Below are 17,826 nucleotides of genomic sequence, written 5' to 3'. Positions count from 1 at the left end.
GTCCACTCCTCCCCAGCTTGGTTGCTCACCTTATCCTAGTCCATAAAACTAGACATTCGCCTATTATTATACCACCCTACCCCAGCTTTTTATCCTACCGTTAAAACCTCAAAGCATTGACTTTATGCGATACCCCATCTTTTATTTTTATTTTTAGAGAGAGATTAATGCAGTCCAGCAGACATGGCATGGGAAACCCCGAAAAGCAAGACTACGGTCTTTCCTATGTCCAACAAGATTAAGACCTTAGTGCGAGATGTAGCAAGTCTGAAGAGACCGTCAAGCGGGCATTCGCGTGCCAAATCAGTGGCATCCTTCGTGACCGAGTCGGAGCAGGCATGGTCCATAGCAAGCGACTTTGACTGTCCCGAGGAGCATCCCGAGCACAAGGCGGGCATTTCTGTGCAGCTGTCCCTGAGTTTTGAGGATCCACTGGAGTTCTCCTGTAACCGGTGTTATAATAGTTCGGCAGACTTTGAGCCCAGCGAACGCCTCCTGAGAGGGCTTCTGCGAAGAATCGACCATGGCTCTTTCGAACTCATTACCCGAAAAGACCCCGTCGCTACTGCAGCAACCAGAGGTGACGGGAGGCTAAAGCCGAAGAGGTTCGAGATGTCCTTTCAGATCAGCCAAAAAGGCTCTGTATGGGCGACGAGAACGTACACATCATACCAGAAAGACGCCATGAACGCAAATTCTGTCAAAGAGGTCGTGCTTTCGTCTCATCGTTTGATCGGCCTGTTCCTGAGAAGACATGACCCTCATTTTGCGTGGAGGGATGGGCCGATTCGTGATGAGCTACCTGAGGGACCGGAGACATCACCCTACCGCGTTGGTGGCCTTCAGCCCATGACCTGCATCCCACGGTCAAGATTCCTCGAGAAGACACAGGCTTTCGAGGCCATACCGGGCTTCAAGATCGAGCTGTCAATAACGAGCAGGTCGCAACGTCGCAAGCCTCCGGAAGGTGTTAGGACTATTGAAATCGAAAGCAACCAGACCACACCTCTGAACCTTGCTGTTGCGGAAGCACTATTTTCCAATGCATCATATGCCTTGGAGGCAGCACTCAGGCAAAAAAGGAGAACGGTTGAGGACAGACACCGCCAAACTTGTGGGTTCATAAGCCCTATCTGCCAGCATTATGAGGAAAATGCTACAAGCATGGAGCTTCGTGTCACAAACAATCTTGGGCCGCAGTTTGACCACCTTCACCGCACAGTCGCCGGCAAGCTTGTTCTGTTCAGCGACATCGATTCTCATGAAAGCACCGATTTCTTCAACAACATCGAGCGTGCGTTGGGAGATGCACGTGACACTGCTGATCATACCATCAGTGAAACCAACGACTTTGAGTTCCGGATAGTTGAGCTGAGAGGTCGGGGTTGGAATATAGACGAGCCGCTAGTCTTCACTCTGGGGCCAGCAGATTCCTACTCACGGCGAAGTGTTCAGGCCATCTTGGATCGTGTGCAGGCCGGCGTAGCTGATGTTCTTAGAGGAAACGTAGCTACGGTCCGGATGTCAGCAGCCAAGCGTGGTCACTATATCTTGGACAAGACTCTTCTCGCTCCCCGAGACCCCAATGCCGGTCCCAGCGCATGGAGCATCCCTTCAAGAAACAAAGCCAAGGTTGTAGATAACCTCAGGCGCAGGGTACACCAAGATATTGACATGATATGTAAAGACACATGTTCACTTGACAACCTGGACGAGAAGGAGCCAACGACGATCAGGTACTTACCCAGCAAAGTGGACGTCCTTGGCCAATCAGAATTCGAAGCTGTCAAAGTACCTTTACCGTCGACACCATCACCAGGGCCAAATACGATGCTATGGAAAGCTGCTGAAATACACGCATCAGTCCCAGCCTCACACGATGTCCAAAGGCCTCAGTCATCGACACGCGGACGTGAAGATGCGCCGTCGATCAGTGGTAGTCACCAGGAACGCCCCAAGCCAAGATCCTTTACCTACCTGAAAAATGGAGGTAGAGCCTTTCCCCTGGTTCCGCTTGCAAGCTCGTATGGATTCACCGAAATGGCTGCGCCAGCGTCTTCAGAGCAAAACGCTGATCGACCATTGAATCGTGCTTCGAATGAGGCTGCAGAAGCGAAATCCGGAAACTTTGATTCGACTACCAAGAGTGAAACCCAACCAACAAACCCGACAGATACGGAGATATCAAAATCTACGCTCGTGATTCAGCAAAGTCATAACGATTCTGCTCCTACGAAAAGCCTGCAAAGCTCAGCTCATGCCAGTGATGTTGTCGAGCCGGAACAAAGGCGTGCATCGCTACGCACACTGGACAATCGTAAATATAGTGACCCAGAGGAGATCTCTTTAGCACCCTCCACGCCAAGTCTTGTCTATGGCAGTGGTCATTCTACTAGAAGCAGTGTGTACTTGTACACTCCCCAGATTCAGGGCACTCGCCCAGACCGAGATGTGGATGTTATTCTCGCTTCTGGCACTTCGGATAGTCACGACGATTACCACGAGTACACTGAAATTGGTACTGTTCAAAAGTTTCCACGCCCTGTTGAAGCTACATCACCTCCTTCGTCTAGGGGTTCGAGCTCATCAGAGAACAAACCTTCTCCATCCCCACTACAGCAGGAGGAACCTATGAGCGACGAAACGATCTCTGCCGCCGCAGATGTATCGAATAACGACAGCAGCAACCCGATTTCCAATACGGAGCCTGAACACAGTGGCCAAGGACTGGGTGTAACCCCGGGAAGCAACTCCAGTAGCGCAGAAACTGTCTTGGGAAATTATGAAGCCCATGAGAAGTACGCGACAGTCCCTGAGCCCAGCTCTGATGCGACGATCGACGAGTCTGTGAGAGAAGTTTCTTCGCCCGAACTGCCACCTATGACACAAAATGAGAACATCGGCGAACAGCCGGGTCCTCAAGGAGACCTGCACGCCCCAAATGAACAGGCGGAGCAGAGTGTTGACCTTCCTGGAGAGTTTGATTTGACCGAGGGTCTTCGAACACCTACAGATCGTGGCCGATGGGATATTCGAACTCCATCGGACGGGTTCGCACAGACCCGCCAGGAACTGGATTTTGACTTCTCGTCGCCCTGGTCCGCTTCGTCACCTTACAGTGAGGCAAGTTATTCAGCCTTCTATGCCAATCTGGACAATGCCATCGATGACGATGCCGAAGATTCTGGAGACAACAATACTAACAAACTAATGATACCACGATCCCTATCATCGAGCCTGGTATGTCCGCCACTATTCTCCCGAACCCGCCAAAGAAGGTCTTTCGGAAGTGCCGGGCTCCTCGGTATTCGTGTTGGTGAACCCCGGCTAATCGACGTTGGGTGGCGTAGGGCGTTGATGATACCGATGATCAGAGGTATGGGAGGCTCGCCGACGACGGCGATGTCTTTGTTGAGTAGCATGAAGCGTCAGGGCGGGGAAAAGGCAGCCTTGCTAATGAGACGCCCGGCTAGTTCTCATGGAAACGAGCGCAGCCCCCTTGAGCCTGACATGGAGAGCGCTATTATGAAAAGGTCCGCAAGCTCAGGCTTGCTACAGGATATGGTTGTGGTAGAGGCAAAAAAGAGCACTCGCCCAAGAGACCATAAGACCGTTCGAAAGGATGAGAAGAGAGACAGGAGCAGCGGTGTTATGTTCCAGATCGCGAAAGCTACTCTTGCTTCACAGCTCAGGGGCAATAGCAGATAGGAGATGGGTGGACATACGGCTAGATCAGGTCTTGCTTTCTTTTGTCGCGCCGGCATTGTGCTACAGGCGTCTGGGATATATGAGCATATGAACACTACGCATTGATGATGGATATACCTGAAGGATTCGGGTTTGCATATGGCAATGCCAAGGCATACGGCAAGATTACAAGTATTACAATATAATTCACAATATCAGAGATTGATCGATTCCGGTGGAGGGAAGTTATCTCATGTTTTACTCGTTGTCAGGTTGTGTTCTATCTTGTTCTAAGTTTGTCTTTGTTCAGTTACGTCTTCGTCAAGCCATTGTAACACCAAAACCCATGTCCATTGCCGGTTGAGGATTGCCTCTTCTTGACATCCAATCCTCGATCACATCTGTGCCTTTGTAAGACACTGCCAGAAGTAGACTGAGTGAGTCCACCTCATCCGGGCTAGCTGACGTGAGCATCGGCGCAAAATCCATGCGCTCGACCCAAATATTTGACCTGGACGCTCGAGCATTGTTCCATCGACCAGCAGTGTTGGCGTTCCAGATTGCCGAGCCGGCCATATACGACATTTGAACTATATGGTGGCCGATGTGGCAGTACCCCTTACTCGCCATGGCATACATGCTACGGAGTGTGTAGATGAAGACTACCGTTCGCCGGCACGACTCAGCAAAAAGAAACTGTCGCCATTCCGCCACGGTCTCGGAGCTCGCGTAGACTCCTCCAGCCATACCATATTCGTCATCCAGGGCCGGGCCATTGATATTGCTCTGTGGTTGTCCCATCATCACACCACCACTACCCGCACCTCCTAACTCCTGCGGTGGCGGAACAACCAGCAAACTCCCCTCCTGGCCCCGCTCGAACAGCCGCTGCCCGACCCTCGCCTGCAGCGCCTCGGTCCAGGAGTCCAGCACCGCCTCGTCCTCGTCCGCGAGCGCCCGCTGCCGTATGTCCCCGTCGAACCACCGGATCAGCTGGTACATGGCCAGGGCCTGCAGGGCCGCGAGCTGCTGCAGCGGGGTCCAGGACGGCTGCAGCGGGTCGTAGACCAGGCCACGTGCCTTGGACTCCACGATGCCCAGAACCAGCGGCGCGTTCAGGTCGTTCTTCATGGCGTAGGCGGCGCAGACCGCGAAGGCGTCGCGCAGCGTGGGTAGCGGTGAATCCGCGGAAGGGGAGGAGCCGGAGGAATCGTACAGTGAGAGGTTGATGAAGGGGCAGTGGCCCTGCGACACCCACTGCAGGGGGAGGCTGGTGGTCCGGTAGATGTTCCACTCCATAGCGGCCCGCGAGATGGCCGTCTTGGCGGGGCCCGAGGCGTTGAAGAACAGGGGCCAGAGCTCCGCGGCCCCGGTGATCACGGGCACGGGCTCGATGGTGGGCGGGGAGCCCGGCAGGACGCTGCTGAAGTGTGAGAGCGGCACGTGGAGCTCTACCGTCGTCGTCGCCGCCGGGGCGCGATCGGGTGACGGCATCGGCGGCGCGCTGGAATCGCGTGGGCGGTTGGCCAGCGATGGATACACGCAGTCCTGGTTCCGCTGGGTGCATCGGCTGCACCGCGGCAGCCGCTGGTCGCAGCGCCGCTTCGTGGCCTGGCAGGAGGTGCAGACCCGCCGGCGCGCAGAGACGGCATTGCTGCTGCTGCTAGACATCTTCAGGTTTAAGGGGCCCCTCGATACTTTTCGGTGTGATTACTTGTTCAATAGCAATGGCTACGCGATTGTATATGACATCTCATGATATCTGATATCATGGATCGCTCGGGGAACCGAGTTGTAATTATACTGTAAGCAATGTAGCATGACTCGATTGATTCCATGATTGTCAGCTTCGCAGCCCTGTTTGGATAACAAAGTATGACTCAAGTCCGTCAGATTCTAATTGTTACTGCCCTTGTCCATGGAGTTTGTTCTGTATATTTCGCATACCATGTAACCATCGACGGATCGATTGCATTTAGTCAGCGAAGGTTACCAATCGACAGCCGGAGGGTCGTGCCGCCAGTCCCATTATATACTAGACTCGCCAATTCGGACTTCGTGTTTGGGATATCTGCTTACTTCAAAGACCGGTGTGTAACACAAGACTATCCACTGTTGGAATCCTGAATGCACGATGGTAATCTGATCATGATACTTGTTATGCACGATTCCAATTGAGTTTACTCTCAGCCATGATGGAGATCGTTGCTAGATCTAGTAGGAGCAACAGCGCTGTGTCGTCACGCCCCCGCGTTACAACATGCTCTCCAACTAGGAAACGTACAATCCTTCCAGCGCTTCGTCGCTGACTTCCCCATGTCAAAAGCGGTCGCCGAAGGGAATATACTCTTGGCATGGGATTGCTACCCCGGAATGCCCGATATGTACGCAAGCTCATACGATACCGGATTTAAGACTCGATTTCAATCACTTGTATCCGTACGAGCTCGAGAGCTGTCACGAATTTGTTCATATCTTGCTTGGCACCATTACGCAGGCCTAACACAACGTTGACCGAGACAGAAACATTGGGAAGGGCTTCAGGAGAACAAGGCATTCCATCTTACGGAAGAAAACCTGTACGATTGGGGCAGAGGCGAAATACGGAATTAAAAACAGAAAGTTCTCGATGCTTTAAGAACCCCAAAGCACGAGGCGACGAACTATATACGTCACCAAATGCGAGTAAAGGTAAACCCATGACTCGATGAACGCCAAACTAACATCATTTTTCATCTCTCTTTTAGGTTTCGCAATTCGAAGTGACTTCTGTGGTTGTCACCCGAGAGACGTGGTTTTTGCGATTAACCCAAATAATGAATTATAGATATTCGGATATTTTAAAGCTCACTATTGCCCGTTGCCATTTTAGGATATCTAATCTATGACTATACGTGCAGAGACCAAAGGAACGAATAGCAAACAGGGCACCAAAGGAAGAGTCTACATTATCATGGACACTGTTATTCGTGGACTTCCAGATGGAATTACGACTATCGATTGATTCTCTGCATATAAGACGAGAGCCTCATTTCTCCCTTGAATTTTTTCTTCGTAGATTTATGACGAAACTGCTCTAATAATGGTTTCCGTGGTTCAAACTTCAAGTTATGCCGTGATCGCCATCGTCGAGATATTTGCAACTGTGTGTGAGACAACCCAATGGATTCCAACACGCGAGAAAGCAAGATTCTGCTTTTTGTTGCTATGAGACGGCGTCATAACAGGGCGTATCGCCCCTTGGAAACTTCGTCAGATATAAATCTCCACAACCACTGCCAAACCGGCGCCGTGGCATGATTAAACTCAACGCCAGCGTATTAACTATTTGCCCCAAGTTGGGCTGCGATACTTCAGATGGATATTGAAACAATTCACCAATCCTGCAAGAGGGATACGTTTCTGCCAGGGATGAGCTTCCAGCGACTAGTGCACCAGACTGCCAAACGTGAGCATCGTATGGTTCTGGTGTGTGCAGCGGAGAGGGACCTGAGACGTTGAAACGTCGTCCACATACGCTCAGACGACACACCCCATCTGCAACGTACCTGACGCTAAACCACTTCGATTGCGGCGTCTAGAGAGCCACCAGAGAAAGTACCGGTCTCAGATCTTGAAAGCACGCCGCTGTCATTGGCTGGCTGCGCTCTCGAGTTTCGACAGCGGCAAGGCATGTCATTTTAAGATGGAGATGCACATGACTTTCCTTTAGAGCCTCCTGAGCCTCAAGCAATCAAAGACCCAAGGCTAAATGCCGGAGAGCAACGCTACTTGTAGAGTATCGTGAGTGGCTGAGGCGCATTTAGATTGATTACCGCGGCTATGTTGCAATCATTTCAATGTTTAATTGGTACCGAGAGGCTCAGGCAATGCTAATGGGAAATTGTGGTACCAACTTACTGTGTGTATTGATGTTCTACAATTTCAAGCAGAGCCAAAAAGCTGGTACCGATCCAAGTCCGCGGCCATTATCCGCAGGCCTGGATCCCAGTGCTGGACCCCCTGTACGCATACCATGTACCATCCCACTTGATAATGCGGAAATACCATGCGTCCAATTCCAGAGGCACCAGGAACATTGATTTAAAGGACTTTTGCAAACTGCCATAGCCACACCCACAAACGGTCTGGTCTATCACGATAACACGAGCCATTTCGCTTATCTAGATTCGCAGATCATGTGCACGTCGCACTTTGCTTTTCTATACCAAAAAGTAATCAATCTATGATCATCAAATCGTCAAGCGGAGGACGGATTTAGCACTAGTCTAGACTAGACTAACCTCGACCAGACTAAAGCTAGTAGCGTTGCCGCGCGCCATAGGCCAACCTCCAAAGTTAGGCCATTCTTCAGCACGGTCTCCTGAAACTTCCAATGGTCCAACCCGTGGTCATTGCTTTTAGGGGACCACTGCACTGGGCACACGAGGCGCTTTCATTGGCTCCTTTCTTTGTGCTTTCTCGCATAGGCAGGCGAGGCAGGCCTTGTAAGTTAATCAATTGTACGAGCCACCAAGCGAGGTAAGGGGGGCGCTCCCAAGCGGATAGAGTGTGCCGATGAAGACAGGGACGGAAACAAAATTGCGCGTTTCTTTGTTTTTGGCAAGATCAAGTGATCACGGCAATCAAGTGCCATTCTGTGAGGATCAGCTACATACAGTAGTAGTACAACGCAAGCTCGAGCGGATTGTCAGATCGCCCACGAATCCGTCCGTGAAAAAGGATGATCTTTACTCGAATTTGTGTTGGTCACATCTCAGACCCCGTTGTGCCTTGCAGCAGTCTCTGGGGTCGTTATGCACGATCCCAACGAACACCCACCATAAGCTCAGGAGACAACAGATGGTCCGGGCTTTGGACGCAGGGGAAGACGATAAGTGAAATTGCAATTTCTCAAAACGGCCACGAGCAGACCTAGAGCAGACCAACATACAGGCCACAGCACTCGGCGCTACCAGAGACGAACCACTCAAGCTTCTCAACGGACAGCCACGCCTGCAAGCCATTGCAGGGGATTACCGCCTACACCCACGCTAGAGCTGCCACTTCGACGTTCCTGGCGAGGCCCTTGGTAACCTCCCCCCGGTCTCTTCTAAAAGTGCCCACTGCCCACAGGCGCGCGGAGTCCTCTTTCGGGGGGGCGGCTTTGGACTCTGGAGCAAAAGGAATCTCCATCAGATCCATCAAGACCAAGGGCCTATCAGTGGATGAAATGACGGATTGCGAACTCTGGCCTGTCTGGCTCTGCCAATTAGGTCCCCTGTCCAACCCTCTAGACAATTGTCAGCAGATTGAGAGAAGCGCGACCTGCTGGTCTTCTACTTTCCGTTCAACGTCTCTTTCGCGGCGTTGCGCTCGCTCAACCGTCCTTTCGCGTGCCAAAGACGATCCCATTCTTTACCTCTTAAAGCAAGGAGACCAAATTCCACTGTATCTTGGCTCTTCAGCAAGGGAATAGTCTGCCTCCACATTCCATTTTCCTATTTGGCTATTTGTTTAATCTAGACTCTAGCCAGTCACAAACCGCTAGACAAGGGGGAGGTTACTTCGTACCTTTCAGCAATGGAGATGAATCGCCAACTGCAGTCGCAAGGGGAGCACGAGCACACCTCCACCATGACATCTGGATCTGAGACTCCCGATGCTTCATCTGATGTTTCTCCCTCTCTACCTTTCCCTCCATTACAAGACACTTCCCTGGAGACGGTCCCTGCTCTGCCGCCATCTTCGAGAAACACAAGAAAACTCACCATCAACAGCACCATAGCCCGCCCGCCGCCAGCGACGCATTTGATTCGACGCAAACCGCTGTCGTCGACCGCATCGCCAATCGCTACCAGGTACTCATCCGGAGACTATCTCACCATTGCCCATGGTCTACCGCGACCCGAGCAGAGGTACTCACGGTCGTTTTCGGTTGACAGTCCTACCGTTTATGAGTTCCAACCTCTCGCATCTATAGAAACAATTGCGGGCTTGGAATTCCCAAAGGCTAAAGCGGCTGCGCCAACTGAGCCCGAGTCGCCCAACAGCGACGTAGGGTAAGTCATTGTCTCATTGTTCTGCAATCCGGTCTCCAGTTATTATGTCAATCTCGAGAAATTCAAAATGCCAACTCGAGATTACTTAGGAACATTCCACATAACAAGGCAGCTCTGCTACGGTCACCTTTTTCGCCTCCGCTCATGACGTCCGAGTCGGCTGTCATAGCGGCAGAGGTCAAACAACCCATCTTGGCAGACCACCACAACCTTGCAGCTCCTCAAACAATCCTGACAGCTGGGCTGTCACAACATAGCGAGCAATCTTCCCGTCAAGGTTCGGTGGCTGGCACCGGGTCTGACGAGGACCCTTTGAGCGTGCTCGACGGATATAACAGTGATTCGTCCTATAACTCTAATTCTAATCATTCTAATATGTCCCTGTATGCCACTCGGAAACCAGCACCACCACACCTTAGTCTAGCAGATGTCGATGCAGACACTAGAGCTACCTCAGCATTAAGTGATACCGAGGTCAAAACACCAGATACAAATAAACCACTCCCCAAATCACCAGGCTCCTCAAAGCTTAGTTCTTTCTTTGGCTGGGGTTCCGCGTCACCTTCCACGCCAGAGTTCTCCGATAAAGGAAGCGTCTCACCTATACCGTCGCCCTTTGGATTCACCAGATCGAATACTCAACCAGATGCATCCCCCGTTACCACACTCAGGCCCACATCTCTTCTTGAAGCCCCCAGAGCTTCATTCAGTTCCGGGAACTCTCGGGACTACGTTGACTCCTATCTCGCCACACCCACGGCACTTTCAGCTACAGCTACGGCAGAGATCGAAGAAATGGAGGACGAATTAAAGGCCATCTCGTCCGAGTTGGCGGCGTCTATTCGGCGCGAAATGGACTTGGAAGACCTCGTCGATAGACTACAAGCGGAAAAGGACAACCCAACGACTATCGGAAACAAGAGGACTAGTGATTACTTCTCGGACTCTGGATATAGTTCAGCCAGGTTCAGTGAATACGACCAACAAAAGGAAGAGATTGAGAAAATACAGAGGAGGTCGGAACAAGAGAAGGCTCAGATCAGGCTGGATCTGACTAGTAAGGTACAAGAAGAGAGGTCGAAGAGAGCCGAGTTGGACTCGCAGATCAAGGAACTTTCCGAGAGGGCCTCGCAAATCGACCTCGTGCAGATGAACAGCATGGACGCGACTGGCAGAATCAAGGATCTGGAGTCGACTTGTGACACTCTGCGAAGGAAGCTATCTGAGGAAAGACAGGTCAAGGATAACTTCGAAGACCTGCTCTCTGCACTCAAAGGTGAGCTCCAGAATGCCGCCAACGAGCGTGACAACCTTCGAGATGAAATTGTTCCTCAACTTCGAGCTCGTGTCGAAGGTCTAGAAGGTCAAGCAACTGATCTGGAGAAAATGACCTACGAGTCCACCAAAATGCAACAGGAGTTGCAGGCTCTGAAAAACGAAAACATATCACTGAAGCACGCCCAATCATCAATGGGCAGTATTGCGGAGGAATCGAGTTTCCAGGCGATAAGCTCTAGAATGTCCCGTTCCAGCTCGATCACAGGTCCGCCCTCCGCGTTCAAGTCCTCTTCACGGCCTCCATCTGGATTGTCGAGATCCAAGTCGGTTAAGATGACAGAATCACGTGACACAAATGAGTCGCGGCAGATGCTCTCGGACCGACTGAAGGACGTAGAAGAACAACGAGATGCCCTTCATAGGGCGTTGAAGGCTCTTCTAGAGCGTCAAGAGTGCCAGAACCGAGAAAATGAGAAGAAGATTAAGGCTCTCGAAATGGAACGTGATCGTGTCATGAGTGGGTCGCCGCAGAAGGCTGGTTTTGTCAAAGAGGTGTCGAACCTCCGTGAGGAGATCAACGTCTTGCGTCGCAGATCTGAGGAGGCCCTTGAACAGAAGTGGCAAGTCGAAAAAGGTCTTGCAGGCCTGAAAATGGATCTTGACCGTGCTGAGCAGGAAATATCATCCCTGCGCAGTCTGCTTCAGGAGAAGGATATCCTCATTCCAGAGGCGCTTGCTCGCTCCAGTGCCAGCAGTGACGGCCAATACCGCGCACCTGTTACCTCTGAATCTCTTGTCACAGCTTACTCTGAATTGCAAGGCGCGTATTCCTCTGCTCTCGACCGCGTCAAAGAGCTTGAGCTAGGTTCCACGCCTCAAGATGAGAAGACTAAACTTGCTCTTGAGAAGCTTGAGCAGAGTCTTTCTTTGGCTGTCTCGGAGCGAGACTATGCCATGCAAGACGTATCCTCTTATAAGACGCAGCTCGACACCTTGAAGGCTGGCGAGCGGGTCTATATGGAGAGCGAGAAGGCTCTTGCTGACGAGCTTACAGAGTCTGCTCGACGCGTCGAAGAGCTTTCCACACAGGTTCGCCAGCAATTAGCTACCAATCAAAATCTGCGTCAACGTCTCACAGATACTGTTGCCAGGGGCGAGGCAGAGCAGAAAGCCAACGCAGTGCGAATCGCTGCGATGCAGAATCGTTTAGCTACTCTAGAAGAGCAAGTCGTTGCTGCTCAGACGGCCTCGGAGGAGCGCGTCACTCGTCACGAAGACGAAATAACCGCCATGAAGGAAGGCCATAGCAGGCAGCTGTCCCGCCTTAGCAATGGTCTTCGATCACCTCGTGCCTTCCCCTCAAAGTCACCATTGTCACCGTTCTTTGCCACCCCGGCCTCGCGATCACCGCGCCTTAGCATCACACGCACTGGACCAGCCATGAGCGTCGCTGAGGAGACCCAGGTCGCAGCTCTCAAGGCGAAAGTGGCCGAGCTCGAGACGGCGCTCACTCAAGCCGATTCTGACATGGAAGAGGTCGTTGGTCGCATGAACGCGGCACAGATTGAGGTTCTGCAGTTGCAGGAAGAGCGTGAAGCCGTCATGAGCCAGACTAGAAGACTGGAGAGGGAGCTGACGGCCGAGAAGGTCAAGGCCTTTGAAGGGCGATTCAAGAGCTTGCAATCATAGGAGACCCCTCACCTGATCGAGAGGCATGATATGGCCGTCTTTAATTCTACCTACGCATTTACGGGCTTTGGGCATCCGTGGGGCATTCAAAGCTAGTGCAGCAGTCCCACAGGATGAGGTGCAACGGCGTTGGCATACACAGCCTTTGGGTTTTCTGACTTTTTACACCCCGGGCATTATCAAGCCCGTCGTTTCTTGTATAATCTTTTTTGGGGACCATCAAAACAGAACGCCGTGTCTGGATGAATAATATTGCTTACTTTAGTGCTAGTGTAAAACTATATAGTGTAGTAGGAATGTGGGTAGCAAGGAAGCTTACAAGAATCAAATGGCCTGTAATACCAACTATATGAGCCGTACTATAATGTTAAATAATTCAATACATACATAACATGAACTGTAATCAGTATGTTCATTTAACTTTCTCTTCAAGTCATAATGCTCTGTGAGAAAGAATGTGATTTATGCGAGCAAAGCTCAATAACATGCACTTAACCATAATATCAAGAAAACGAGAGTTATGAACCCACATGAAAAAACTCTGACTTGGTGTTGCGAGCGAATCAAGTATACAAACAATCAGATGCCATTTTTCAGACAATCAGTGCGACGCTGCAGATATGACCTCATGCTAGAAAGCGTCAAAATAATAATAAAAAATTGTGTTGGTATAAAATGACAACGTGATCGCCTACATACTGAATAAAGTTATATTCACGGAACAGCAAAAGATCTCTCGATCGGGGAATTGAACCCCGGTCTCCAGCGAGTTGTTCTTCCTTGAAGATTGACAAGCTGGCATACTGACCACTATACTAATCGAGATGCTGATATGATCCTTTTTGGATCTGGTTGGGCAAAAGGGCGGTTACGGATGTATATGACGCAAGCAATCCACTTCCTGGGTTGTCTCGGTTCCCGCCATCCTAATTCAAGCTGAACGAGAGACGCCTATCTCAGTGATCAGACTGTTTGGTGGCAAGCCAGGTGGGATCTATGCAGACTAGTCTTGACCTCTATTACATAACTCTTGAATCAATGTTTATATGAGTAACACTTTCAATTTCGTACATGTCCACGTGGGAGTTTCTATAATTCTATAGATTATGCGAATGCAGCATTACACTCTATCTCGAAAGCCCGGATTATATTTGATGGATACTTTCTCATTTGACGCTGCGCTTCTGGTGTGAAGATCCGCTGCAGATTTACCATTATTCTGTGTGACCTCTGGCGTGCCTCAACACAGTACCCGAACACACGTTAGGCAGTAGTTTCAAAATAGAGAATATATTATATTTGCATTGGCTTTAATGTCATGTCATTTCCTGTGCTGGTTTTCCAGCGTTCAGTCCCCCGTTTACCGGGGAACTTGGCAATAGCCTTTTCAGGATCGGCAGTCGGCATGAATTGTTACGGTCTTCCCCGGATCCAATGCAGAGAGCCTTCACACATCTAGATTAGTCATTTGGGCTTTGGTTCGCTCCCATACCCTCGGCATCTAAACTTATATCGATAGACATCACCGGATATTCTTGGCGGTGATCGACTGGAGGAGTAAACCACTCTCGGTATCCAAGATCAAGGGTTGCTGACTTGGCCTGGGGCTTAATGACAATATTGAATACTATTAACGGCTCTTATATTTCAATGCACTATACGAAGAAATCATTTCTCCACTGGTAGCCAACCATATACGCTCCCATTGCTGGAGTCTGACAGGGGCGTACATGTGCATCTCACCATGACAGGGGAAGGTAAGCACCCAAGATATGCAATTCCTATCAACCGGTGACTGGCTGTGCTGGAGAAGGAGCAGGCGGCGGATGTGTGCTCACAGAAGAACCATTGGCCGAGAAGTGAGTTGGGGTGGCTTGGTCTAATTACGTTGGCCTCGTCACCCAACTCGACTTGAGCTTTCTACACTTTTGAAACTGAAAAAAAAAAATTCCCCCCCAAAAAAACTCTGAGCTGTGAGCTTCATCCAACCAATTGACTTGTCTGGAAGGATTTGTCGGACCCGCGCGGTGAGAGGATGCAAATTTAGCCAGTGTCATAGCCCACGGAACTGCGGCATGAAAATGCGGGTGTGCACGCTGAAAGGTGGGTTGGATGATCATTTTGTTTGACCTGTCGTCCTAGAGTCACTGTTCGGAAAAGAAACTAATATTAATTTGAGAAGGTGAGGTTGATTTATCCACACACTTTTTCTCCAACATGAAGGGGGTCATGAATATGTTGGTTAACATTGAGCATGGCAACAGGTTCAACCATAACTGTTCATTGGAAATGGTACGCATAAGAAGACTCGTGGTAATCATCGAAAGGGACGAGGTCATTGTATAAAACATGAAAGATATTAGTGTTTACTATAAAGTTGTCTACATTATTGTGCACGATTATCTGACTAGTATCATGTTATACAGTCTACTTAATATCAGCCTGCCTAAAACTCCGTTTTTGTCCATTACCTACTCTGACTCCGATCCAGACATGAAGAAACCCAACAGAAAGTACTCAGGTGAAATTGTTTTTTACCCGGGTATACCCAGAACTCCCCCCATAACCACCATGCACCCTGTCCGTCAATACCGTTGGTGCTCGTCGACGCTCGTCGCCAACGACGTTGGCAGCGACGGCCCCTTTGCCTCCTCGGTGACGCCGACATCACTTGTAGTACCGTTTGTCTTGACGTGGTCCTCCATACCTCTGAAGCACAGATTGGGGTGCCACACATTCAGGACCAGCACGGCAACGACGATCATGATGCCCTCGAAGCCGACGAACAGGTTCTGCTGCTTCATGATCGGACCGGACCAGCCTTCACTCAGCTCGGCAACTCTGAACACGCACCGCCAGAATACGCAGATGGTGCTCACGCTGAGTGCGCCGAGGAACAGCCGGAAGCGTGTCGAAGTTCTCAGGGATACCAAGGCAGGATTCGTATTGAGCCTTGACTGGTTCCGGAGAGTCCGAATGGCGAAGTCCACAACGAGGATGATGAAGACGAACAATGTAAAGACTTGGAAGGCCAAGCCAGCGATCATGATGTTGTTTCCCGGCTTGACGTTGGTGTTATTGTGACTTGCGATGGACGCCATGGCGCCACCAACAGCTTGCAGTATCAACGAAATAACGTCGCAAGGGATGAACTATATGATATATGAGTACCAGCTTTGAGAATAGGCGTGAGCGGATGGAGAAACTCACGATGCGAGGATACCATCCAGGCTTGAGCCGCGAATTCTCCGCTCCGAATATCACGACAATATTTCGGAGGCAGAAGTAGATACCTGCTGCCATAAAGGCAGGACCGATGGTCAAGCAGCAGATCTGGATTAGGAATCCGTTCTCGTCCCATTGATCCAGCCAGCTCATGACACGGCCCGTGTAGCCCAAGATCTCGCACAGCACTCCCAACATCATCACAACCGAGAATTTGGCATTATGGAAACGGGTCAACCCCCAAACACCTCCATAGCCCAGGAATGATATAGAAAAGAGGCCTAGAAAGAGGGCGTTGGGTACTATCCAGAGTCGGTACTCATAGTATGAATCATCATACCTACAGTATTCGGGATAGACGTCGACCAAATCTTTGCAATGGTGAAATAGTTCCTTTGTGAAGGTGCTGTTCGTTCCCGACATTTCGTCACGAGTGAATAGGCTCTGGCTTCGAAAATGTGCGTTTGTATGTGATACTCGGTAATCGCTGGACTAAGATTCAAAGCATACGGTGCTGTACGCGAAGGTCAAGTGTTGGGCTGGGTTGGAAATTATGCAAGTATGTTATATCAACAAGACCTGCATTGAGAACGTTCCAAGTGACAATGCCTTTATTATTTGACTGATCTGATTCCAAGAGTCCAAGGGAAGTAGACGACTACAATGCGGCCAACCCATCCATTAAAAGAATTCCCAGACCCACAGTCCGAGGGACACAGCGCTCGGGCATCGCTCTCTCGTGCCGTCGGACAATCGTTAATGGCCAAGTTCAAGCTGCGCCTCAGCCTTGGCTTAGCAGAGAGATTGATGGTATAAGGTGCAGAATATGCCTGGATAGATGGAACGTGTAAGCTGGATCTTACCAGTTTTTGGGTTAGTCTACGAGATGACAGAACCGGAAGACTCCAAGCTTATGAAACACCTGCGGCCAGCGATCAGCTAGCCTGACAAGGCTTGGTTTACGATCCACCCCGTGGAGCTGACGAGCTTTAGATGCTGTCTCGCTCTACTAGCCTACCGAAACCCGAATATAAGCGCCCTCTCGACCACGTCTCTACCACGGTTTTTTGGGTTAGTAATTCGTATACATACGTATATGGATCAAATATGGATGACGAAACTCTTCATTCCATCTTCATGCTTACCGTGCGAGACGATTGTAGCTAGATTCTGTGCAAAATTTATCGTTAGTCATCCCCTGGTTCGGCTTAGCAATATAGCCACGAGAACCTAATCGCGATCGTGAAGCTGGCATCCCAAAGATGCAACCTTATCGCTGGGCCAGCACATGGAAAATTAGTGATGCCGGCAACATAGTCCGGCTTGTAGAGTGGTTAGCTCGTATGGACCCTGTTGTTTCTATTGTTTCGGTGAGCGAGATTGCAGACACACATGCTTCAGCCGCGTCATGGCGTTAGGCAGACATTGAAGCAGCGTCCTTCTAAGCACAGCCCACGCCACAATCCAAGTGGGAGTGAGCAGTGCAGCATTCTGATTTGATCGATATAGGGCTGAGCATCCATAGGTCTACATGATGTAAAGCAATTCGCAAGCATTAATGCAACTGTAGTGTTATGCTGGGATGGTATTCCTCAGTGCTGATTTGTATGCTCGCATTGTGGATCTGACGAGGCTGATCCTCCAACCACATGACACTGCGAGATGAGGAATCCATTGTCCTCCAATAATTGACAGCAGATCCAAGAGACGGCGAAAAAGCATAGATAGCACTAGAAATGATCGTTCGCACAGCCGTCGCGCAGACGAGGTCATCGGAGTCCAGTCTCTTGGAGCATGGCTGGGCCTAAGGATGATGGTGGTGGCCTGGCCACAAAATACCGGAAGGATCATTGACTCGGAATGTGGCTGAAATAGGCGTCAACACTTCTACTCGATGTGCCGGCCC

The 17,826-nt window shown here is 50.4% G+C and overlaps 5 protein-coding genes and 1 non-coding gene across 6 annotated transcripts; 3 read left to right on the top strand and 3 right to left on the bottom strand.

Moving 5' to 3' along the window:
• Positions 1–183: 183 nt before the first annotated feature.
• Positions 184–3,708, top strand: BKA67DRAFT_541273 (uncharacterized protein; the record flags this gene model as incomplete). The annotated part of the gene is made up of 1 exon (XM_046100904.1): positions 184–3,708. The coding sequence occupies one exon, from the start codon at positions 184–186 to the stop codon at positions 3,706–3,708; it is 3,525 nt and encodes a 1,174-aa protein (XP_045952816.1).
• Positions 3,709–3,925: 217 nt separating this feature from the next.
• BKA67DRAFT_583811 (uncharacterized protein) lies at positions 3,926–5,816 on the bottom strand. Its single transcript, XM_046104105.1, has one exon. The coding sequence runs from the start codon at positions 5,356–5,358 to the stop codon at positions 4,009–4,011; it is 1,350 nt and encodes a 449-aa protein (XP_045952815.1). The 5' UTR covers positions 5,359–5,816; the 3' UTR covers positions 3,926–4,008.
• BKA67DRAFT_98506 (uncharacterized protein) lies at positions 5,461–5,909 on the top strand. The gene has a single exon (XM_046109591.1). The coding sequence runs from the start codon at positions 5,563–5,565 to the stop codon at positions 5,812–5,814; it is 252 nt and encodes an 83-aa protein (XP_045952814.1). The 5' UTR covers positions 5,461–5,562; the 3' UTR covers positions 5,815–5,909.
• A 3,340-nt stretch (positions 5,910–9,249) lies between these two features.
• BKA67DRAFT_541271 (uncharacterized protein) lies at positions 9,250–12,695 on the top strand (the record flags this gene model as incomplete). The annotated part of the gene is made up of 2 exons (XM_046100903.1): positions 9,250–9,728; positions 9,818–12,695. The coding sequence occupies 2 exons, from the start codon at positions 9,250–9,252 to the stop codon at positions 12,693–12,695; spliced, it is 3,357 nt and encodes a 1,118-aa protein (XP_045952813.1).
• Positions 12,696–13,428: 733 nt separating this feature from the next.
• On the bottom strand, positions 13,429–13,520 carry BKA67DRAFT_t176. The gene has a single exon. It is a non-coding gene; the product is annotated as a tRNA-Asp (tRNA).
• Positions 13,521–15,280: 1,760 nt separating this feature from the next.
• On the bottom strand, positions 15,281–16,343 carry BKA67DRAFT_664143 (putative sphingoid long-chain base transporter RSB1; the record flags this gene model as incomplete). Its single annotated transcript, XM_046108317.1, has 2 exons — positions 15,281–15,847; positions 15,906–16,343. 2 exons carry the CDS (start codon positions 16,341–16,343, stop codon positions 15,281–15,283), a joined length of 1,005 nt encoding a protein of 334 aa, XP_045952812.1.
• Between the last annotated feature and the right edge of the window lie 1,483 nt (positions 16,344–17,826).

Source organism: Truncatella angustata, assembly GCF_020726525.1.
Source record: "Truncatella angustata strain MPI-SDFR-AT-0073 chromosome Unknown BKA67scaffold_10, whole genome shotgun sequence".
Taxonomy (NCBI): domain Eukaryota; kingdom Fungi; phylum Ascomycota; class Sordariomycetes; order Amphisphaeriales; family Sporocadaceae; genus Truncatella; species Truncatella angustata.
Note: the sequence above shows the minus strand (reverse complement) of the source record. Positions and strands in the feature narration are given on the sequence as shown.